Source organism: Barbus barbus (genome assembly GCF_936440315.1).
Source record: "Barbus barbus genome assembly, chromosome: 26".
NCBI lineage: Eukaryota > Metazoa > Chordata > Actinopteri > Cypriniformes > Cyprinidae > Barbus > Barbus barbus.
This window is the reverse complement of record NC_136754.1, coordinates 25,324,084-25,348,483: the sequence shown is the minus strand read 5'-3', so window position 1 is coordinate 25,348,483 and position 24,400 is coordinate 25,324,084. Positions and strand designations below refer to the sequence as shown.

The 24,400-nt window shown below is 37.3% G+C and overlaps 1 protein-coding gene across 1 annotated transcript; it reads right to left on the bottom strand.

Annotated features, from left to right (window-relative positions):
- Window positions 1-2,248: 2,248 nt before the first annotated feature.
- On the bottom strand, window positions 2,249-23,280 carry miga1 (mitoguardin 1). The gene is made up of 16 exons (XM_079379090.1): window positions 23,203-23,280; window positions 22,550-22,706; window positions 18,701-18,869; window positions 18,167-18,279; window positions 17,896-18,031; window positions 17,600-17,736; window positions 12,720-12,840; window positions 9,918-10,018; window positions 9,308-9,423; window positions 8,311-8,383; window positions 6,520-6,606; window positions 6,340-6,438; window positions 6,094-6,228; window positions 5,945-5,998; window positions 5,703-5,819; window positions 2,249-3,096 (listed from the first exon to the last, which is right to left on the bottom strand). The coding sequence occupies exons 2-16, from the start codon at window positions 22,646-22,648 to the stop codon at window positions 2,899-2,901; spliced, it is 1,755 nt and encodes a 584-aa protein (XP_079235216.1). The 5' UTR covers window positions 22,649-22,706; window positions 23,203-23,280; the 3' UTR covers window positions 2,249-2,898.
- Window positions 23,281-24,400: the final 1,120 nt, after the last annotated feature.

Sequence of the window (24,400 nt, the reverse complement as noted above, 5' to 3'; positions counted from 1 at the left end):
GTGTACTGTTAATGAGAGACATTTCCTCCCTCACAGGCGAGATTAGGAAGGCGGTAAGCAAATATGCGTCTTTACATAAACTGTTCCTTTTTATATTGTGACTGCAATCATGTTGCAAGTATTTTAGTTTCTCCAAGATTGCTGCTTTTTTACAGGGCAGGTCAAGTGTTCTGATCAACAGTTATGTTTTGCGAAATTACTTGTCCCCATCCTATATTACATGTCTAAAATCCACAAATTGTATATATATTTCTATCAATATTGCTGCCATTTTTAAAAACTTTTGATACAATTAAAAAAGCTCGAATCCGAACATGGACTACTTTTTTGTCTGCCCATTGTCTGTTAGCATTCCTCCAATATAGGCCTATAGGTTTTTGGAGACTGGCCTCCTACACCAGTGAAATGAGCTCTCCACTGTAAGTACAAAATGTACATGATTTTCCGGCCCAATTTGTTTTTTGCTGTCAATGCATTGTCTTTGACTGAATGAAACGCAATGTATATAAATCTCTAAATGTTGCCCTTTTTTGGGTAAGTATGTCAGGGCTGTAATTTTGATTTGACATGTTCAAGATAATAATGACCTGACCCTTTTTCACATTGGACTGTTATTTTTTGCCATAACAGCATTGTGTGATTATTTACAAATTGAGTCGTTGCCATGTTGACACTGCTTTAGTCATTTAGAACTTGTCTCTCAGATTTCTCATATGAAACTGAACTTTACCACTGTGTGCAAGTCCGTCCGTCCGTAGAAACAGCAACTTAATCCATCTGCGAATGTGTGGTTTAACATTGAATAGACATGTAAATTGTCTTTGTGATTTGACAAGTGTTTTATACTGCATAGCCCATAAAGACCGTCAGCAAATGGCCTCTTTCAAATGTTAATTAGTATTAATGTCCTATTTCTAAATCTGTGCCTGACCTGTTTGTGATTTAAGGTCATTGAGGCTGTCGATTTAATGCAAGTTTTTTTTTATTTCGACTGTTCATTAGTGAGCGGTGCAATGTCTAATTTTGCAGTGTCATCCCTGACCTTGCACCTTAGGTTCTGCAGCAATAACACAGGTAAGAGTATCATAAGAAATCAAAACGATTGAACCTGTGATCTAGTGTATTGCTTTTCACCTTTGAAACTGAGGTCAATTTGTGCCGCTGTTTTAATGAAGGATGTTTCTCGTAGTAGATAGACTGACGTACGTCACAAATGTCAGAATTAAGATCTCTTGGAAGTATGTTTTTTGTGTCCATATAAATTGCATGGCCTTGACTTGTAGTTCACAAATAATTTTCCTCTAACTAGAATTGTTTTTTTTTTCTAATTGAAACCAATTGAATGAATTTGCTCATTTGTTAGCTTTCTGGTAAGTCTGTTTAGTGTGGTTCTGTTCTACTCTTACACAATGCATGCAGATGCGAAATGATCCAGTTAGCCCTATGAATGCACTCACTGATAACTGACGTACTCTGTATGTATGCTCATGTTTCATTGGTTTGCAAGCTTTCTTGTTGCCCCTCTGTAGTGCTAATGTTTATCCCACATTGCTGCCTTCATTCTCACTCACAGTGTTGAAGATGCTGCAGGCGTAGTTCGTAGAATCAGGTCCTGAGCTAGTTTGTCCATAAGGAGGAATCCTTTGAGTGTGTCCCTCCGCTGAACGTAGACTGTTCAAGGGCTCCAATTATAAGGTAAAATATCACGAGGAATCTGTCATTGCAAAGTCAATGTTACTGTTAGGGTGATGCCAGTTAGTTTTGATTATAGAAATGTAGCCATATATCTCTGTATTATTGGTTGACTAATGGTTCTATGAAATGTTTTGAGTACATTCTTTGCCTTTTGTTGATAAGTGTAGGGATTTTATGTGCATCAATGCTGTACAAGTGGCCCATGACCAGGAACTTTTTTTTTTTTCTTTTTAGTAGACATTTGCCAGGCTGGTTTTTGTTTGTTAGTTAAACAGTTTCTTTAAGCCTAGTCTTTATCTATTGCTGCATATCGTTTTGTATGCATGCAAGATGTTTCCTTTTTGAGCAAATTGTTCACAACAGAATTCGTGGGGGTCTAAAAACGAAGAGAAAATCGGAGGCTATCTGAGAAATTTGGAGCATGCCTTTGAGGTAAAACTATCAAGAACTGTTAAAAGTTGTTGAATGTACTTTTGATTTTTGCTGAGATTTGTTGGTCTGAAATGTTAAAGATTGTTGCCATTGTCATCAATAAAATTGTAATCATTAAAATTGGCTTTAAGGTTTTTATTTTTTATTTAGTGATTTCAGTGTTCAACTAATACATACTTGTATAGTGGCTTAACATGAACAAAATACAGCTCCGCCTATTACAGAATACATCAGATGTTTGAGCTTCAAGTCACAATACATGTACTATTTGTAATAGATCATGTAATGACTTCAATTCATAAGTCAGCTGTTCCACAATTCTCATGGCATCACTAAGAGTTAATGATGTGCCAGTGTTGAACACTAATTCCCTAAGTTTGGACACTCTTAAGTGACCTACATGAAGACAATCTCTTCTGAATAACATCCTTTTCTCAAAACTATGAAAACATACAACCGTGAAAGCTTTCAAGTCTCATATCATGGACCCAAAAACTCATCATTCGTTGTGTAAAATTCATTAAAAGTAAAAATATTAAAGCTACTGGAACACCACATGAAAGGCATATAAAATACATCTCTGTCCCTTCTTACCTGCTTTATTTTAATCACTACGCAAACTTTATACTGCATTAACATGGCACTAATAATGACTTGGAAGACGAGAGTCGTGATGTGCAGTCAACTTAACAGCTGTAGGCAACAAGTTAAACATCCAGGAATATGTGGAGGATGAGAGACAGATGTAGCTCACTGAACCTGTGCTTCCAGCTATACACTGGGTAGCAGGTGCAAAGTTGTACCACTACAGCCATTTAGGTGCCCGATCATGTCGGTGCCCAGATAGGCAAGAAGCAATTCAGAACGTCTGTGAAGCAGGTGCAAGATGTCCTCAGCCAGAGTGTCCAGACTAGAGTAACGCACTTTTTCCAGATCGAAAATGTCCTTCATGAAGAACAGCACCTGTTCCTGTGGACAAAAGATAAACAATTTTGTTCTTTAATGTCTGACTACATTCAACAAAGCTGGCATTGAAGGCATTTGGTGAAGATTATACCTTGGGGGTCTGACCCAACAGACCCCTGGGGCCGGTTGCACCAGCTGGACGTACACCCGGTCGTAAAATGCACGTGTCTAGAATTTATACCTGTTGCATTATCTCGGCGTAGTGCTACGTCACATTAAATCTTACGCCTAGTCAGAGGTAGGTGTAAAGTGAAAACTCATGATTTGCTGGGACATTAGTTTTTAGGATTCATGTCTGTTAGTTAATTATTACTGCAGATGTTAACTGTAATGTTTATGGTCTTTTCGGGCAGGATAATCAATATAAATCACGGAGCTCGGTGTTGACTATAACACTCGGTCAACAGTAATTGAACCAATTAAAAAAAAAAATATGTACAGCTTGTAATTATGCAGAAAAATATGACATGATCTGGGATTATTAAAAGAAATGTACCATTTGACATCTTGTTTGGAAGGAGAGTATGCTTGGAAATATTTCACGTCTTTAATTCCACTCATTACCTTTGTAGCGTGCCTGCCATTCAATAATCGCAGTAAGTTTTGTGCTTGTTGCTTTTAATCAGAAATAAAAGTATCAGCTTTCAAATTCTGTCAGTTTTATCACAAAATACAAACTATAAATGTGGTTTTCCAGCCATAGAAAGACGTCAGTAAAACACAGTCACATTTGGCTACCTCAGGGAAGACATTCATTGTACATATAACCTCGATAGTCAGCTAGAAAAAAATAACTAGAGGGAAGCATTGTATTGCATTCATTATATTTTACTTAACCTGCTGCCTTCATTTTTAATGTTTTTTTTTTAAGAAATCTGTCATGGGAACGTGCAGGGACACTATATAAAAATGCGCACTTGTTAGAAAATGTTCACTTATGATGTCTGGAGCAATTCAGTTCTATATTAGTAGTTGTAGCGTCGTCTCCGCTATATCTATAACTGCGGGAGAATGTGTCAACGTGGACGCGAATCGTCTACGCCGGGCGTAGTTGCACCTGATCGTAGTTTTAGTTGGTGCAACAGGTGTAAATATGTATCGTAAAGCTGGATGTTGCAAAGCCCAGCGTAGGGCTTACACTCAGCTTTTTTACGTCTAGCTGGTGCAACCGGCCCCTGATCATCAGTATTAAGGCAAACACTATCTTATTTTAGCCTGTTCAGGGTTTCTCAAATCCAACCAAAGAGAGCCACAACCCTGCAGAATTGAATCTTTGCTCAAAGATATCTGAGAAAGCTAATCAAGGTCTAGAAAATTACAGGTAGGTAAGTTTGATCAGGGTTTGGCCTAAACTCTGCGAGACAGTGGACCTCCAGGGCCAGATTAGAAGAACTGTACCCTGCTTGAACAAAGAGCTAGCAGAGTCTTTTATATAGGGGTGTCCAATCCTGCCCCTGGAAGCAAAGCTTTTCTCACCTTGGAATGAAAATAATCATGGGGACCATATTGAATGGTCATTCCAAACCAAGTGCTCAAAACTGGCCACTTCAATGGACCCTTAAAGGATGAACTAATGAACACTCCCATGATTCTTTGACGGGGTAAACCCTTTGAAGGGATTAGGGCATAGGGATGCACCCTTCAAAATGGTATGCAGCAGAACAAAGCTTTTCAGGGTTACAAGCAACTTCCAATCAGGTAGATTGGAGCAGGAGGTTTACAGGAAGGTGGCCCTCCCAGAGCAGGACTGGACACCCCAGTTTTGTCCAAAGAGATGCACAGGACACTCACTTTGGACCAGGGGTGCCCAAACCTTCCTTCAGAGTTTAGCTCCAGCACACTTGCCTGGAAGTTTCAATTGAGTCTGAAGACCTAGATTAATCCAGGAGCTAAACTGCAGGAGAGTGGCCTCCAGGAACAGGTTTGGATACCCCTGCTCTGGACCAAGATATTCAACCCTAGAGTTTAGCTTAAACCCTAATTAGACAACAGAAGCAGCTAGTGAGCAACAGTAGTTCACTTGATCAGACCTACGAGGACCTTTTTCCATTATTTGCCTGATCTTATCCAGTATTAAACTCACAAAATTTTCATTAATTGCATGTTTTTCTTCCAACTAAACAATTGGACAGTTCAGAGTCTTAATGCCAATACCAATGCATTATTTATTATACAAATGCATTTATTTGTTGATGGATTTGCCAATGCAAATCCATCAACAAGTTCTTGTATGGAAGTTTGCAGTGCCGTAGAAGGCCAGCCAAACAAACGGGATATGGTGATTTTCACCAGTCCTTCCCAATTTAGTGTACTATATTTTAATAGTGTAAACAATTTAATATTTGACACACTTTATTACAGGGGCTCTTCAAATCTGTCCCTAGAAGGCCACTGTCCTGCAGCTTACTAACTGTCAGTCTTATAAGTCGTAAAGCTTTTAAATGTGGTGACAGGTCACTGTAGCTGTCTCAGTTGAATGCCCATGAACCAATCATCTCTTCCTCTTTACAGGTCATAGCACATATGCATGTGACAGTCAGTATCTGTAGGCATGCCATCTGAAGCTGACATGGTTTAAGAGAGACAGAGGTAATCAAATTACAGCTTACCTTGAAGAAGCAGCAGAAATCGTGCAGGGAACTTTTAGGGCCTAGAAACCCCCAGGCCAAGACAGGACTTATTTGTTCACACACTGCATAGAAATGCGCAATGAAGCCATCTTGAACCTGTACACACAAAATGAAATATTAACAAAAAATATTTTCTTTTCTTCAAATCTTTCAAGTCTGGCTGTCTGGAGAGATGCTTTACTCTGGTACAACGATCAAAACATTTACATTTCCAACAATACCTTCATATGTTGCCTCTTCTGCTTCAGGACAGACCAACAACTTGATGCAACGGCCTATGATGGTAAAATGCAGTTTTATTAAATATTAATGTGTAACTAAATTGTAATTCTGCTGAAATAAGATCTAATGCTAGAGATTCTGTACGTACCGTCTCTTTGAAAGAGTTGTTGAGCCAACGATTGTTGACCACATTTTGAATAGAGACAGGTGGATTCTCAAGATCCTCAAATGAGTCCATAAGGATGAAGTCAAGAACAATGTCATAGAAGTTCAGATGTTTAACCTGAAGAGCAGAAAAGGTAAAACTTTAAACAAAATTAGCTGTGTTTAAAATGTGAAAATTGTTTAATGAAAACTGGCAGGTCTTGTATCTGTGTAAAAAGACATGTCTCACCCCTCTTGCAGAAAGCTCCATTTCTGTGTTCTCCCAATGGTCAGTTTGCTCCAGAAAGCAGATCATTTCTTCAAACACCTCCTCAAATCTCTTTGGGCTCTGCAAACCACACAACATGTGAGTTGGGATGGGGACTGTTCATATGGGACCACATGAAAGAAAGAAAGAAAGGACACTTACCTTCCTTGCTTTAACAATTATTGAAGACAATATCCTCTTTCCTGTGTCAGCCAGAAATGCTCTAGTTGCTCTTTCACATAAGATGACCTGAATTAAAATACATTGTAGAGTTTTAAAAGTTTTCCCATACAGGCCCCATTCCAAATGACACACTTCATGTAAACTTGCGGTCTTAACAATGGACACCACATGTGCATGAAGTTCATAAGACCGTAAGGATGTCATTTTAGGTGCTCACAAGTGCCCACATTATGCTTTCATCTGTGATGTGCAGTTCTGCAGAGCGTGCACTAAGGTGAGCTCCACAGCAGACTTCAACCCAACAGTCAAAGTGGCATTACGTAACCAAAGCATGGACCTGGAGGAAGACCAGTGTTGGCAAGTTTTTCCACAGAACTGGGCTACTTTTATGCTGTTGCAGTGCATTTTTGAGTATCAACTGGGCTGGTTTTGTTACGCAGACCTGGCAACTCTGAGGAAGACTGTGAGGTAGAGGTCTGCACGGGACAATTTTTTTTAGTCCCGTTCCCGCGAGGTTATATTCCCTACCTACCCGCACTCGTTATATATTCTCTCTTTGTTCACCCGCTGTCCGCTTAGAATAATTTTCTTCCCGACCAAAGGTTCCTGCTAAATTTAGATCTCGTTTCCAGAATCTCACATTTAAATTTCCGCTACTGAAAGAAAGAGATGAGCTAACAAATAAAAGTGTAGTCTGCACAAAATTGTATTTGTTATTTTGTTCGTCTTGTCAAGAGTCTTGACAGCAAAATGTTAAACAAATTATGTGTCTTAAGAGTCAAAATTCGTTTAACATTTTGTTGCCAACACGGTAGGAAAAAGCTATTTTTATTCGTCGTCAAAATACTAAATTAATTTAACATTTTGCTGCACACAGTAGAAAAAGTGTAATAGAGAAAAATAAATAAATAGGCTACGACATCCGTCATTTAAAATGATAGGCTAAGCAAAATATTTATTTATTTGTATCGATTTATACATAAATAAGCTTTCCATTGATGTATGGTTTGTTAGGATAGGACAATATTTGGCCGAGATACAACTATTTGGAATCTGAGGGTGCAAAAAAATCTAAATATTGAGAAAAATCGCCTTTAAAGTTGTCCAAATGAAGTTCTTAGCAATGTATATTACTAATCAAAAATTAAGTTTTGATAATTTTACGGTAATAAATTTACAAAATATCTTCATGGAACATGATCTTTACTTAATATTTTGGTATAAAGGAAAAATCTATAATTTTAACCCATACAATGTATTTTTGGCTATTGCTATAAATATACCCCAGCGACTTAAGACTGCTTTTGTGGTCCAGGGTCACATATAAACAAAACAGAGTTGAACGTCCTTCAAGGACAGTGCATCCACTCTTTGCTCCATTCTTATTCTGCTCTGTCACTCATTGACAACCTGCCAGTTCTGTCGGAGGGCCGTATATTTATTACCGGTACCGGTTATGCATATGCTGCGCACAGACCTCGCAAAAAAATTAAATGTGTGACGCAAAAAGCACTGGTTCATGCGAGTCCTGAGTACAGGCTGTACCAGTGGTTTTATTTGGGAATTTAATTCTGCGCCCCAAGAAACCTGGTCGGTTCCCACGGGAGAGCTGCGGAGAATGCATACCTCTACAGGTATCTACAGAACAAAATGCTTCAAAGTATCATTAAAACCAGGCCAGTACAATTACATAGCAATCAGTGGTCTTAAGCCCACTAAACTCATTAAAAAATTTTTTTATTTTCAGGACATGAGAAAGAAATCCTTTACCTGACATGCCTGCCGTATACAGTGCAGCTTTGCCAGGAAGTCAGTGTCTCCAAGACATTCAAGCATTTCAGTTCTGTTTAAAAAAAAAAAGGCCAATGAACAACAGTCTACATAAAACACAACTAAAAATAGAACTCCGCTCTGCACAATATTTTCAGAAATGTACGCAAACAAACAAATCTGTTCATACTTTCAAATCAGTTTGAATAAGCCACATTCAAATATCCAATGCACACGCACCTATGAACATGATTGAAGTCGACAATACAATACTATACTAATACTACAGTTAATCTAATGAACTATATGAATTGAAGAACTGATTACTGTGGGTGCGTCTCAATCAGCTCCCTAGTTCAGTAGTCAGGACACTGATCAGGGAGTCGGCCATTTTAAGGGCTGACTCAATCGCAAATTCCTTCAAGTGCACTGGAACATACGCTCCCTGAAAAATCCCACAATGCACTGCAAAAACTAGGGAGAATTGGAAACTATGCTCCCTTACCAGAAACTACATCACATTTCTGAAGCGCAAACATTAACCACACGAGCCAACTCGATTTTTTTTTTAGTATATTTCAACAATCACACATCGCTAATTGTTCAGACAGGTAATGAACACATCTAGTTAACATTTATAATTAACATTCAGCTGAAATTATGTAATAACATGTAACAGAACAATGTGTTTAAAGAGAATAAAAAATTATATCAAAAAGAGATTGGTCCTGTCTGTTTTTATTAATTCCAGCGTTGTCTATTGACATTGCACATTATCATGTCACCGGAAATTGAGTATTCATTGTCTCAAAGTGCAGTGAGCCAAGGAACTTACAAATGACTGAATTCGTGTACACGATATACTAGGGAGCTGTTTGAGACGCACCCTGTGATTATTATGAATACATTTATTTATTACACAAATATATGGAAAACTGGATTCTGATTGGCCAATGAGGTATTCTGTAGTCCCCCATACCTGACATACTCGACTCACCGTAGCACTCGACAGGAGATATTTCCTTCTTCAGCCATCTGCAGGGCGTCCTCATAGAAGGGGTGATGACACAGTGACCCCAGCGCATGGGCACTCCTCTCTCTGTGCTCAGATAACTGAATCAAATCACAAGATTTAAGACTTTTCTGCAGAATTCTTTCAAATTTATATTTATATACAGGTTGGTGCCTGTGTGTCCACAGATAACGGTGTCTCACAAAGTGATTAAATAATGAAATGGGGGACAGATTTCAATTACACAGGATTATTACCCTTAAAGTACTCCCACAGATCCATGGTAAAGATGGTAAAATCAAGGATTACTTGAAAGCTGTATTTAACATGATAAATTAAGAAAACCATAATACATGTCCAATACCATGGTGCTTTTTATTATTGTAGATTACACATGATGGGAGGAAAATGTGATCTGAAAGCCTGTGCTGGCAACAGTGAGTGCCGAATAGCCCAAAATAAAACATATCTATGTTGAATCCCGTAAGGAACGAAGGTCTGTGAAATGTGACTGATGTACAGCAACCTGTTAGTAAGGTTCAAACTGTCCAGCACATGCGCCACAAGCTGACTGGCACAAACACTTCCCTCTCACCTCTGCGGCAGAGACGAAGGAATCTGTTGAGGCGATGCTGATTGAATCTCTCAGACAGGTGTCCTCCAAGTCCTCCCGCACGGAGAGATTCATGCCCTTATCTGCCACAGGAAATGAGGGAAGATTAGATTGAAGTGCTCTTATCTCACATGGGTGAGCGAACTGGTCTAATTCCAAAACAGCAGACTGCATAAACATATTCAACTGCATTGAAGGACAAATGTGTTCATAGGGTTTGCATGTGGAAGGGTGTGAATCGAGTGTGTTGTTCCATGTGCTCTGGGGACTGGGTAAGAGGTAAACAGTTGTAAGGAAAGAACTTTGGACCATGACCAGCTTCTTTATTTAGATACAGAACATGAGCTGAGACTCAGTAATACGCAGCAGGCGCAGCTGCATAAAGCAGAACGTGCAAATTAGCACAGCCACTGTGTCCACTTCTTTGTTTGAAGAACTTAAAGGGCATTTTTGTAATTTTATTCACCCTCATGTTGTTCCAAATCTACAACTCGAATTCTGGAAATGTTGGAATGTTTTTTAAATTTGAATAAAATGAAAACTAAAAGAATTTCAAATCACACGAGCCAATATTTTATTCACAATAGAACATAGATGACAAATGTATAAAGTGAGAAATTTTACAATTTTATGCAAAAAAGAGCTAATTTCAAATTTGATGCCTGCTACAGGTTCTCTTCTACTACGAAGCCATGCTGTTGTAATAGCTGCAGTATGTGGTTTTGCATTGTCCTGCTGAAATAGACGTCATCTGGAGGGGTGCATATGTTGCCCTAAATCCTTTATATACCTTTCAGCATTCAAAGTGCCTTCCAAAACATGCAAGCTGCCCATACTGTATGCACTTATGCACCCCCATACCATCAGAGATGCTGGCTTTTGAACTGAACACTGATGATGACATGCTGGAAGGTCTCCCTCCTCTTTAGCCCAGAGGACACGGTGTCTGTGATTTCCAACCAGAATGTCAAATTTGGACTCGTCTTACCATAGAACACTTTTACACTTTGAAACAGACCATTTTAAATGAGCCTTGACCCACAGGACACTATGGCGCTTCGGAACCATGTTCACATATGGCTTCCTTTTTGCATGATAGAGTTTTAGTTGGCATCTGCAGATGGCATGGCGATTTGTGTTTACCGACAGTGGTTTCTGGAAGTATTCCTGGGCCCATTTAGTAATGTCAATGAGTGATGCCGTGTCGTCTGAGGGCATCCAACAGAGGTCTTCGGCCTTGTCCCTTACGCACAGAGATTTTGATGATGTTATGCACTGTAGATGATGAGATTTGCAAAGCCTTTGCAATTTGACGTTGAGGAATGTTGTTTTTAAAGTATTCCACAATCTTTTTACGCACTTTTTCACAGATTGGAGAGCCTCTGCTCATCTTTACTTCTGAGAGACTCTGCCTCTCTAAGACATCCCTTTTATAGCTAATCATGCTACAGACCTGATGTCAATTAACTTAATTAGTAGCTAGATGTTCTCCCAGCTGAATCTTTTAAAAATTTCTTGCTTTTTCAGCCCTTTGTTGCCCCCGTGCCAACTTGTGTGTGACCTGGAGCAGGCATCAAATTTGAAATGAGCTCAGTTAGTGGATAAAAATGTAAAATTTCTAATTTTAAACATTAGTTATGTTCTCTATGTTCTATTGTGAATAAAATATTGGATCATGGGATTTGAGAGTCTTTCAGTTTTCATTTTATTCAAATTTAAAAAATGTCCCAACATTTCTGAAATTCGGGTTGTATGTGACTGACTTTTTTTTTGTTTATATAATGAAAGTCAGTGGTTCTGTTGTTGTTTTGGATCGCACTGATGTTCACTGCATGGACTACAATGGTTGAAACAATCTTCAAAACATCTTATGTGTTCCACAGCAGAAAGAAATAACAGGTTTGCATGAAGAAAACCAAGTAATTGCTCACAGTCCATTTACACCTGCAGCCAAGTTATCATAATGGTCACAATTACTGACCATTTATTAATACTGTTGCTGAAATCTGGCCCCACTTTTCTTCATGATTTTCTGTCACATATTGCAAAGTCTCATTTCAGCAGATTCACAATAATTACGAGTAAACAATCACCATGGACAATGTTCACCTTTTGATAGACACACGTACAACTGCTCACACTACACTTTTTCTTTCAATTGACTTCTATTCATACGCATGCAAATGCTGTAGACAGGAAACAAGGCATAAAGAAAATATAACAGACCAAATGTTACCTTTAGAATAATACAGAGGTATAAAAAGTACGAAAATAAAGGTATTTAGCAAAAACTGAATATTTTGAAACTGAAAGGTGAATATTTATAATTACATTTTTTAATGACAAAATTGTCTTCAATGGATCTCTTCATTGCTTATACAAACATGTTCAATTCTAATGGCTAGATATAGATTGCTAATTTAATGCCACAATTAGACAGTTGCTGTTGCATGTGTTATTTGTTATAAGAAACCTTTGGGACACTTCAGTCTCTTATCTATTGATTTTTTTTTGGCAGGTATAAAATCTGCCTACAAAGTTTAAACAGAAATAGTTTGATTTTTATATTATTGTTATTTTTACACTGAGATATATGAATTCATTAGAAGATAAATAATAAAACACAACACAAGGTGGATTATTTATGCCATGCATCAACCTGTCAATTTTTAGAGTACAGTTATAGTTCACAGAGCCAACCCCAGTAATTAATGTTACATAAGATCATTCATTCACTTCCACACAGTCATCTATTGACACAATTGTCTTTAGTTTAACGCTCACCGTTACTAGGACGTGTTGAAGGGTCTGTCATTCCCAGTGCTCCCTCAAACTCCTCCTGGAGCCGATAGGCTCTCTGTAGCAGGGACTCCAGCTTCCGGATGAATTCTACACTGATGATGTCCTAACAAATAGTAAAAATTAGAATACTGTTTTATGAGCATGGAGATGCTCATGGATGCTTAGGAAACATGGCTAAGTAAACTGGGCCCACACATTAACATTCTGTTTACACTTAACTGTATCATTAAAATATGAGTGTTTTTAAAGATATCAAATTTTAAGTGAGCATTAGAGGGAAATGTACCCTAAATGTAAAATTAAGAAAAATGAGCATGAACAATTTAAATATCCAATATCGACCAATAAAAAAATTTGAGATATAAGGGTAAAAATGATTCAGTGACCCAACGTAAAGACAGACTTTATCGTTTGAGTGAATGACTCAATCATTAAGCGTGACATGCCGCCACCTACTGGCGGTTTAGTTTTATATTTAGAGCATCCTTTTTGCATGATAGAGCTTTAGTAAATATTCATGCAGCTTCTTTTGTCCCAGAGACATCGTAATAGACGACTACAAAGCAGTGCTTAATTTGTATATTTCAAGGTCCCGGAACAAAGCGGGGTGGCGGATCCGGCATGTGGTTAGAGGAGCATTCAGCTGATCACATTGGTGGGCCAGTTTAAGTGATTAACAGAGTGCAGTTGCTTGTATTAGGGTTCGTGCATGAAAAACCTGAAAAAGCCATTACATTTTGAAACAGCAATTTCCAGGCCTGGGGAACAAATTACTAAAAAATAATGGAATTTTATTTCACAAATCTCTGTAATAGAGTCATAATTAATCATGTCCAGAATTTTGTGGGTGATTGTGTATATATTACATAGTTTTACTCATCTGCGCAGCTTTCACGTTTATAATGAGGGAAATTCCAGCAAACATTTATTCAAGATAGCAAGTAGGTTATATAAGTAAATCAATCCACACAAACTAGCAGATTAAATCAGTCCAGGGTTCCCACTCTTTCATGAACACCAGATTCAAGGACTTTTTAAGCACTATTTATTTTATTTTATATCAAGCACCTATCAAATTCACACGCCAGCAAATGTAGTGTCATGAAAGACCTTACAGTACTAAACATTTTACTTACACTTAACATTTACATTAAACATTTCAGAGTAATAATGTTTTGAATGTGTAGGTTTCATAAATTTAGACCGTTTTGAGTAGTCGTGTTTGAAGGAATTTAATGAAATCCATTGAAGTTAATACTGGTAATATTCAAATACAATTTCTAAAATATTTTTAGAAAAACAGCAAACTACAGCAAAAAACAAAACAGTTTTTTGCTGTAGTTCTTGTACAAGATTTAAATTTGAAAGTTTCACAATTTTTAATTGAATAAAAAGTGGTTAAATGTTGTAATAACACTGTAAACCTGTTAACATAAAAAATCTGCATGTTCTTTCAATAGAGACGTTACTCATTAATAAACAACTCAAGTCAAAATTATTTTGTAAATCCCATTTTTTTCATAATTATATATATATAATTTTCACTATATACATAGTGAAAATATAATTATATATAGATAGATATATTAGAGAGGTTTGCCAGGACAGCTATAAAGCCGCAATAAGCCCGCGGAGCAAGCTTGTCAATCCATCTTGATGAATGACGCAGAGGAACGTAAACAAGTGAACTCTGACCAATAAGAGGACAGATTTGCTCACATGTGACTTGCATAAACACAGTTTTGTAAAACACGCTTTGCAATGTTGCTGTGTGAAAGCGAACCGAAACAAGAAGAAAATGCAACAACGTAACAAATTAATCCCTGTAGGCACCCTTAGTCAACTAAAATGAGACTAAAACTAAAAACAACTCAGATGACTAAAATATGACTAAAACTATATGGCATTTTAGTCAAAAGACTATGACTAAACTAAATCAAAATTTGCTGTCAAAATTAACACTGCTCTCAACTTATCCATCTATAAAGCCTATAAAAATTAGTCTTCATGCATTTATCAACACTTCAGCATGTTATTCTTATTAAGTGAGGGTCATTTTTTAGGATTTTTTACACAAGCAAAGTCTCTGAGAACCTGACATCTAATAATTCTGGAGACTCCAGGAAGGTTGCAGTTCTGGAAAATGGTGGCGCTGGAGACTAAATGTTTGATGGTTTACACCTAATTCTTCACATTAATTCTGAATTATTTTGCAGTTACCGTGTGTCTTATCTTCTCCACCTGTTTTTGTGTAAACCCGCTGTAACCAATGAGCATTTCGCTGACCAATGGTCATGTCTTAACTTTACAATTTCTGTATTGCATTAGTTTTGAATATTTCTCATTGGGGATTTAATAATTTTTGACTTTTCAGTTAAATCTCTTTTTTGGCTCATTTTATCTGTAAAAGAAAATGTGCCTAATAATTCTGCACAGTTTTTCACTTCCAGCCTTCATGGACTTATATATCACTTATAAATGATTAATTACAAAATTAATAGTAGTTATTAAGATTGATGTGGTTTAGAAGTGGTAAAATGTTCTTGGAAATAAATATGATCAGAATATCAACGCGTCTAATAATTATTCACGCGCTGTAAAGATGTGCTCACTTTACACAGAGTGTGCGTGATCGTGTAATCGAAAGTGAAAGTGAACTGCGAGCGCTCATTCAAATGTGATTTCACTTATTAATAGCGCGAAAATGATATACAATATTAGAATGTTTGCGGGAGCGGCACACACACGTTGCGGGAGCGGGCGGTAATGGTCAGACACTCAGCGGGAGTGGCTCAAGAAAACTCTTAGGCTGCACATCAACACACGCTAAGTTTTTTTTCGCGCTACCCCATCTCCACCCCAATTATTTGTGCCGTTTCGTTCTGTCTTTGACAGCACATATAGGACAATTTTGAAATAGCGCCATAAACTAAATTTCAAATTTAATTCAAGCACTTTCAAGGACCTATGTTTTTTTTCCAAGTACTTTCCAGGCCTTGAATCCATATGTCTGAAATTCAAGTACTTTCAAGAAGCGTGGGAACCCCGTCAGTCATTTGAAGACAGCGTGAGTGATTCAGCTGGACCGCGTCTTCTCTCTTTCTCTCTCTCAAAGCGGCTTCACATCAAAGCTCCTGCACACCGATCCAAGACTTTCACTCGCATTTCGGGACAGTTGACAAAATTGTCACTTGCCCAATCGAGTCATTGTTGCATCGTCAAAATGCAACAATGCAACATCCAAAGCCACCTATAGCGAGTATCAAATTGAGTTATTTTTCATAGTTTGTTGTTGGGCTTAAGTGGCCAAATACACACAAAATTACACTTACTTAAGTAAATGTTAAATATTGAGAAAGAAAACAGAGGTCAGACAAAGGCGGATTATACATGGGAAAGTGTGGAGTGAATGTGTCATCTACGACAGAATGTTATGATTGGCCCGGAGTAGACGTCTTACGTCAGCGCGTTCTGAACTCGTACGTGCTCATACCGGTAATTTTCCTTCTGCGTTCACACACAGCATAATTCCAGCAATTTACTGGTAATGTTACAACTTCTCATACAAATTTACCAGTATTTTTGAAAAAGTCCTGTTCACACATGATATCTTTACGGCAATTTACCGGTAATTTCCCGGAAAAGTCTATGTGTGAAAGGGCTTATTGTCTGCGTCCCAATGTGCACACTATCCATCCTAAATTTTATGTGATAATAGTAATTTTCAATACTATTTAGGGCAGATAGGGTGTATAGTATGCACATTGGGACACAGGGATTGTCAAAAGTGAAGTATTCATATCTCTCGCACACTGTCGCTCTCTCTCTCTCGAGCGACAGTGTGCGAGAGATATGTATACTCATACGTGATAAGGGTACAGCGAACCAGTGTTGCGGTTTTCCGCACAATTGGGCTATTTTGAAAATACAGTCGTGGGAAAAATTACAGAGCCGTGGGTTGCGGTTTTTTGGGCTACTTTTATAATGTACCGCGGCCGCCCAAAATGTATACACACGTTATCGCAAAAGGAAGTTATTCCAATTTTTTTAATCGATTGACAGCACTAATTAAAACCCATTTTTTATCATTATTTACACAATGCTGAATTTTAAACTTTAAAAGGTTTACAAGGTCTACTAAAGCATAAAAATACCATAAATATGTTTGCAGATATTAGCAAGAAACATGCTAAATTAACATACTTGTTTATCTGAAAAACAATGCTACAGTCAGTTATTCTCCTTTGAAAATGTGCATTCCGGCCCGGAATGTCTGTGTTTGTTTTGATTTGTGAAACCGCCCACTGCCAGTTTACCCAATTGTATTTCAGAACGCCGGGTTGCCAGTTGGTGGAAAACACAGCGTATTTAATTTCATTCATCGTCATATGCGCTCGTTTCTGTTGGCGTCGTTAATCTGGCAACCTGCGTGTGTATCAAGTCTGTGGAGGAGGGGCTGGTGAAGAAAAACTGTCTCCAATATTTTGAATTTGGACTGCAATACCTAGTTCAACCGCCAATCCTACATACAGCACCTTTAAATTATCTTTTGGGGGAGAATTTCTAAGCCAAAATTTGTGCGCGATTTTTTTCATTCTTGGACACATCATATATTTAATTAGACTAAACTTTTGAATCACTTGACAGCCCTAGTTATCATATTATTTTAATTATGAATACATTGGTTTGTAGGGTAAATAGTTGTACCATTTACTGGACTGCTATTCTTCCAGTTATTTACTTATAGCAGCTAATGTATCAGAAGTCTTGCACATTCACTGAAAATAGCGTATTTCAGAGTTGCAAAACGAGGTAGATATCACCCATCCCTACTGAGAACTACAGTGGTTGGCGAGTAATACCTCCATGCTTTCTTCTGCAATGGCATCTCCAGCTCCCAGCTTCACAGACTCACAGTTTTCATCATCTTCCGCTTGCCTGCTGTGGAACGTTAGCGCCTGTTCCCAGCGCCGCAGGGCCTCCTCGAACAATTCCATTCCTGTGGGAAAGACATCTATTCAACATGTGGAACTTTTTGCAGATGAAAACACATTCGATTTAGAATGACATTTATGATTGTGAACATACACAATCAACACAGTGCTTTCCAGACAAGCAACTTTGACTTTGGACATGAGAATTGGACAGATGTTTTTACCCATCAGGTAGAGGTTCTCTGGAGTTGTGACAGGGATGTTAAGCAGGTTATAGATGTCACCATCATCTCCTGCTCCGTCCCAGCAACTGGAGCCGTTAGCACAAGTAGAGCTACTGGAGGAGTGCCTGCTCCTCACCTGAGAAAAGATGTGACATTTCAACATCACAATGGTGCAGTAATGCCAAAAAGCACACATCTGACAAGACTTCTGAAGTCACAGATAATATTATACAACTGTTCAAAATTGATGATAATAAATCAGGTCGCTTACGGAGGCCAGGCTCAGCAGGGAGCCGGAAAGCTTGCTGTACAGGCTACTATTGGACACCACATTACAAGAGTAGCAGTTCTTTGAATTCAGAGGCAGATTTTGACACTCAGACTCTGGGGAAAATAGAAAGAAAAAAAAACAGCCACTGTTCCATTAACACTATGAGTTTAATTATGTTAAATATATACAGCATATAATTTTCTACACATTTTAAAATAAATAATATACAGTCCATTAAAAAGTCTGAGGGCAGTAAAACAGTTGTACTGCTGATAATATCTTTGTGGAAACTTTGTCAAAATTCTTTCAGAAATGGAAAATTCAAAAGAACAGCAGTTATTTGAAATATATTTTTTTGTAACATTATAAAAGTCTCAACTGTCCGGGATGAATAAAATGATTAATTTCTTTAAAATAATGTTTCTGACCCCAAACGTTTGAATGCAGTAGTAGTGCACTATACATTTTTGCATGAAACCATTTTAACTGGAATAATACTCTGTTGATTAAAGGTGATTTGCGATCTGCATTTACCTTTTTTCAGGGGGACAGTGGTGAGGAACTCAAATGTTTCCTGCTCTACAGGGGAACTGGCTTTTTTCTTGCCCTTCCTCCTCCTGAAGCGTCGGGCGAGGTAAATGAGGGAGACTGCACCGAAGGCAGTGGCAGCAAAGAGCTTCTTGGTGCCGGTGCTCAGACTCACCTGCTCAGTGAGGGAATGGAGAGACATAAGGCAACGTTTAAGTTTGGATCAACCGCTCAGCTCAAGGCACAGAGATCAGAGTGAGAAATGCAGATAGGGAGAGGGTGAGATAGTCAGACAGGGTGACAGCAGGGATTACATGACTGGAATTGACCGCCTGGCATTTGGCTGGGCGTACGGTGATTGGCTTGAGCAATCTGATCTACTGAACAAGTTTAAGCTAATCACAGGCACAAGATTTATCGGAAAACACCTAATACTGTGTGAATGACCTAAACATTGTTAAAGAGCAAAAACAATTTCCACAATTCATGTCCTACATTACAAAGAGGAACTCTCAAAAAGACACCGTGTAACACAACAACATCATCTTATTTATCCTGGTTGCTACATCAAGCACTGCTACTCATGCCACAGCTTTTCCTACTTTGGCATTTAGGACTGAATAATGAAACTGAGTGAGATTTGAGAGAAAACTTTCAGCAAATTATCCAAACTCAAACGTGGGTTTTTTCATCACACAAAGCTATCATATTGCTTCAGAAGACTTTAAAAATACTTGACTGAAATATAGCAGCAGCACTTTTATTACTTTTTTTAATGATTTAAGAGTTTGACAGTATCTGATGATCACTGTCTTCGTTTGATATATACAGGTATAAAAGCTTTTGGAAAACATCCACTTTGTATTTCACAGCAAAAAGCCATTCCAAAAAGTATCCAACAATCTCTTAAGCCTGCATGTGAGAACAGCAATGTTGGCAATGCCACCCGTGGTCTGTTAACACCATCTTATCCATGGCAGTGAGCTTGCTGCATGCAACACATATGCATTCAATGATAAATAGACAGAGCTGTGAAATCCATAAAATATGATCGAATGGCTCAAAATAGAGATCAAAACTAGGGCTGGACCAGAATATTCGAATATTCGTTTGGTGGGTTGGCATTCGATTTTCAATTTTGAGATTCGAATATCCTTTTTTTTTTCTGGAACACCTGGCATCCCCCGCGAAACGGTTCTCAACTTGGAACAACCCAGGATGTATATAAAAAGCTTTGCCTAACATAAAATATACTCTATATAAAAATATAAAAAGTGGCAACAATAATTTTGTAATAACATTCAGAACTGCAAAAATAAGGTTTTCAGACAAGTTTCTCAAACACTCCCCCTGTCTGGACAAACAGATATTTCTGCCACAAAATCAGACCAACAGTTGAGCCAATGTTAATGTGTTAAGATGGTAAACATGTTTAAACAAAGCACTTAGTGTTGATAGCACCCAGTACCTCAGGATTTACACTGTTTGGGGGAATCAACCTACAAATGGCTTTCTTACAACTTAACAGTACAAACATTATAATCTATATCATTAATGTGCCACAAAAATAATTGTATTAAATAATAATAATAATAACAAGTGCGTGTGTGTGTGTATATATTCCAAATTACATGACACAAATTATAGTTAGTAATGTAATCCATTACATTACACTAATACATTTCAGGTAATATAATCAGAGTACTTTTTGACCACTTTTAGAGTACTACTAGCCCTAACGTGTTTATCACATTGATTTAACCCTCTAAGCGCCAAAGTCGCAAAATTGCGACAAGACGTCATACTTCATGAAATGGGCTGTAGTTCCTAATCTGGTGTAATGGCTCATTTGTATTCCCTTCCACTAGATGGCAGACATGTAGTACTTCGATTCTAGACCAAAATTGTTCGAGGAAATAGCAGCGTAAGTGAGCTATCGTGTCACTCATGCGGAAGCAATTCAGTTCATAGCACCTGAGTAAATTGTGAGATTTGTGAGAGAAAATCGCCAAACGGCTAATAAAAAGTTGTACTGTGAGGATGTGTTGCAAATGTTATTGGCCGATTCTGACTCTGAAGGGGAATATTTGCCTTTTGGAAATGACGATCGGCCGTCTAATGATCGCGCTTCTCCCGGTACACCTTTTCTGCGTAATGGTGCCGCGCGCAAAGCGCGATCGTTCACAAAGCACAAACAAGTGATCATTTCAACACTTTGCCCAACGGGGATGGGGGTGGCAGGGGTGGACGTGGTCTTAGTGTCCATAGGAGAGCTGTTTCTCTCTTATAATCGGCCAGATTGCATTGTTTGTTCTGATCGCGCGCGCTCAAAGTGCCGCCGGCAGACAGTACAGGTGCGGTGTGTGGGGTCGGTCTGTGCGCTGTGCCATACAATGAGAGGTACCATACTCTCAAGAACTATAAACTGTCACATAGATACCTGATTGGACAGATAGCTGGTCAACTGATCAAAAAATAGGCACATGTATTTTACTATGGCACAGTAATATAGTAATAATTTACTACTTTCTCCTGTTTTACTGTTGATTTCCTCTTTTCCTGATCATTTGGAATGAGGATAAAAAGACAAAAAACAACAACAACATGCAAATAAGTTCAAACATCCATTCAATATCTATTATTTCCTGAATATTACTGATGAACTGATCAAAAAGTAGGCTACTGTTCACATGCGTTTTACTACTATATAGTATAGTAATATAGTAATAATTTAGTACTTTCTCCTGTTTTATTGTTGGTTTCCTCTTTTCTGATCATTTGGAATGAGGAGAAAAAGACAAAAAAACAAACAAAAAAATCAAACATCAATTCAATATCTACTATTTCCTAAATATTATGAAATTCAAGAGGGCCGCCCCTGATGACGTCATAATATGCAAATTAGATGAGTATATTTACACCCCACATAAACTTTCGGTCATGCCCAACATTTTTTTAATTTACAGTAGATCTCTATCTTTAAGCCCTTTCAAGCCACAAGCTTTTGAAATCTTGATGTCAAAATCCAGCATTTTTTCCAAAAAACCCTGGCGCCTAAAGGGTTAAATAGGATAATCTTGTACCATATTGATATAAAAAATAAAAAGAGAAATACAATATATTCAATTCATTGTTACTAACAACATTCAATGCCTTAAATATTATATTACGTAAAAGTTTCCCTAACTGGGAAGAAACTGTACAAGGTTTGCTAGTTTATGAAAAGCTAACAATTAATTAAATGATAAAAGTTACATTAAAATAAAATATAGATTTTTTTTTATTACAACAATCAAAATAAAACACTTAATAAAAATGAAACCTGTTTATCTGCATGTCATGAGACCATGTGAATAATGTGTAATCAATAAAAAAAAAGTAACTGTAGTCTGATGACGAGTATTTGTATAATCAAATTACATGTACTTAATTTTTGGGTAACACTTTATTTGAAGGTGTCTTTGTTACACGTTACATGTACTTACTATTAAAATAACAATAAATTATGCATAATTACATGCAACTAACCCTAAACTGTATCCTCATCCTAATCCTAAATTAAGTGCATGTAGTTCATTAATATTACTCAGTATTTAAATTTATAAAATACACTGTAACGAGGACACCTTAAAATAAAGTGTGACCAATTTTTGGAACCTGATTACATTGATCTACATTACATGTAGTTACTTACTACCCAGCAATGTATATAAAACGTTTAATAATGTATATTATCATTTTTATACCTGAACCCAGGCTGATAACCCCCAGATATAAAAAGCAATTTTTGGATGACAAAGCAATAAGCTTGGAGTCAGTAAGCTTGGAAAACAACCCTGCTGCTGGCCACTTTACCTGTGGAAGGGAGTAATAGACTGACAGTGGCAAGTCCACAAAGTGCAAAGCTGCCACCTTCATGGACACCTGCGTGTTTCTGAACAGCTCCTCAGTCATGATGCCATAATCCCTCTGGATCTCAACTACAGCCCATTCTCCACTTCACCAATTCAACCTAAAAAAACACAAATTACATATATAACATAGAGGAATGACCAGCTGACCTGTTAAACCTCAACTGTCTGAAAGACACTCACACACAGTTGTTTATTTCATACAATTTCTCTCTATTGCTCACTCTGTGACTTCTTATACGTAGCAGTCCAATACATGCAGTCTCTATTCTAATCTTGGGAATTAAGGACACAGGCTTTCATTGTGCCATATGCGACATGTGTACCGACTTAAAGCGGTTAAATAACGGTCATGTTAATGGCGAGATTCAATGTTTGTTAAAAACACCCAACGATGGTTGGCCAAAAAAAAAATGGGACCTAATGTTTATGAAAAATGACATATTTATCCAGTTTCCATCGTCGCTCGATAGTTAACTCTGTGTTAAACAAAGTAATAACACGCATCATCATAAACAGACTAAGTTACTGGCAGTAATGGCACTGACTGTGGGTTATAAACTGAGGACAAAATAATAAACATACTGTAACGCTTACATTTACGCTTTATCTCAGAGACACACCGTCTGTCCTCTATCACTCATTGCGGCACTGCGCCTGCGAGCTCACGTGGACGCGATTCTGGAACTCACTTCCGGTGCCACTGGGAGGTTTCAAAATAAAAGTTCGTGAAATGAACGAGTTAGAGATTCAATTAAAACAATAAAGACACATTTATTTCATTAAAGCAAAAAGAAATGCTATTTTTATTTCGTTTTTAGGCTACAGAACACATGATAACATAAAAAGGTTACAAACGCACTAGTAACAAAAACAACAAACGACAAAAACAAAAGATAAAATATTCAATTGAAAAAAGAAAAGAAAGGCATCAAGTTTGAATTTTAGATGCTGTGAGTTTTTCCATAGCAATGTGTTATAGCAGAATGAACGAGGTTTATTAAGAGTTTTGGCTATTTTTATTTCAACAAAATACAGGAAAGCACAATACAGAATACAGATCAGGGTTCGTGTTTTAATATAAAATGCAAAATGTTAAATTACATTAAAATAAATGCATAACTGTTATAATTAAAATGTTTTGAATTTAAATGCAAACATTTCAAGAAAATTGTTTAAATACACTTAAACAAAAGGCAAAAAAACGGTGTATTGTTGTTACACAATACTAATAGTGAATACCGTATTGTACTTATGCATATACCAGTTGTCACTCTGTATCTCGCATAAATATGTCTTAGTAAGATTAATATTTTGTTTTATTATCAAAGTTCAGTAGTTTTATTGTTGGGAGAAAAACATAATGCAATGCAATATAATTATGACTGATGATTGTACAAATAATGTTCCTCAAATGCCTGATGTATCAAATTTAATATGGACATTTTAACATGATTTATTCATTTTAAAAATTGACAATCAAATAAAACCTAAGCACATCAATCAAGTAAGGTTTCATCTTGAAATGCTACCAGTCATGCTTATGTTTACTTTATATATATATATATATATATATATATATATATATATATATATATATAAATCTCACAGCAAAAATACACCTGAATGTTGACATTTTTAGGATGATACTAAAAGGTATTTTACAGCTAAAAATAATTCCAGAAGGCATGCAGTAAGTATTGTACGACAGGTTTGCCAGCAAGGTTTTGATCCTGTTGATAATTCAGAGGCCTAGAAAACGTGTCTCAGGTACAGTACACTTGATAGGGTAACT

What these genes read in the sequence shown, in the direction of transcription:
- miga1 (XM_079379090.1), bottom strand. Translation starts at nt 22,648, where the DNA reads ATGACTGAGGAGCTGTTCAGAAACACGCAGGTGTCCATGAAGGTGGCA. An exon ending in TGGAGCTTTCTGCAAGAGGG is followed by an intron (nt 6,229 to 6,339) that starts GTGAGACATGTC and finishes TCTGCTCTTCAG; the next exon opens with GTTAAACATCTGAACTTCTA. An exon ending in AGAAGAGGCAACATATGAAG is followed by an intron (nt 5,820 to 5,944) that starts GTATTGTTGGAA and finishes TTGTGTGTACAG; the next exon opens with GTTCAAGATGGCTTCATTGC.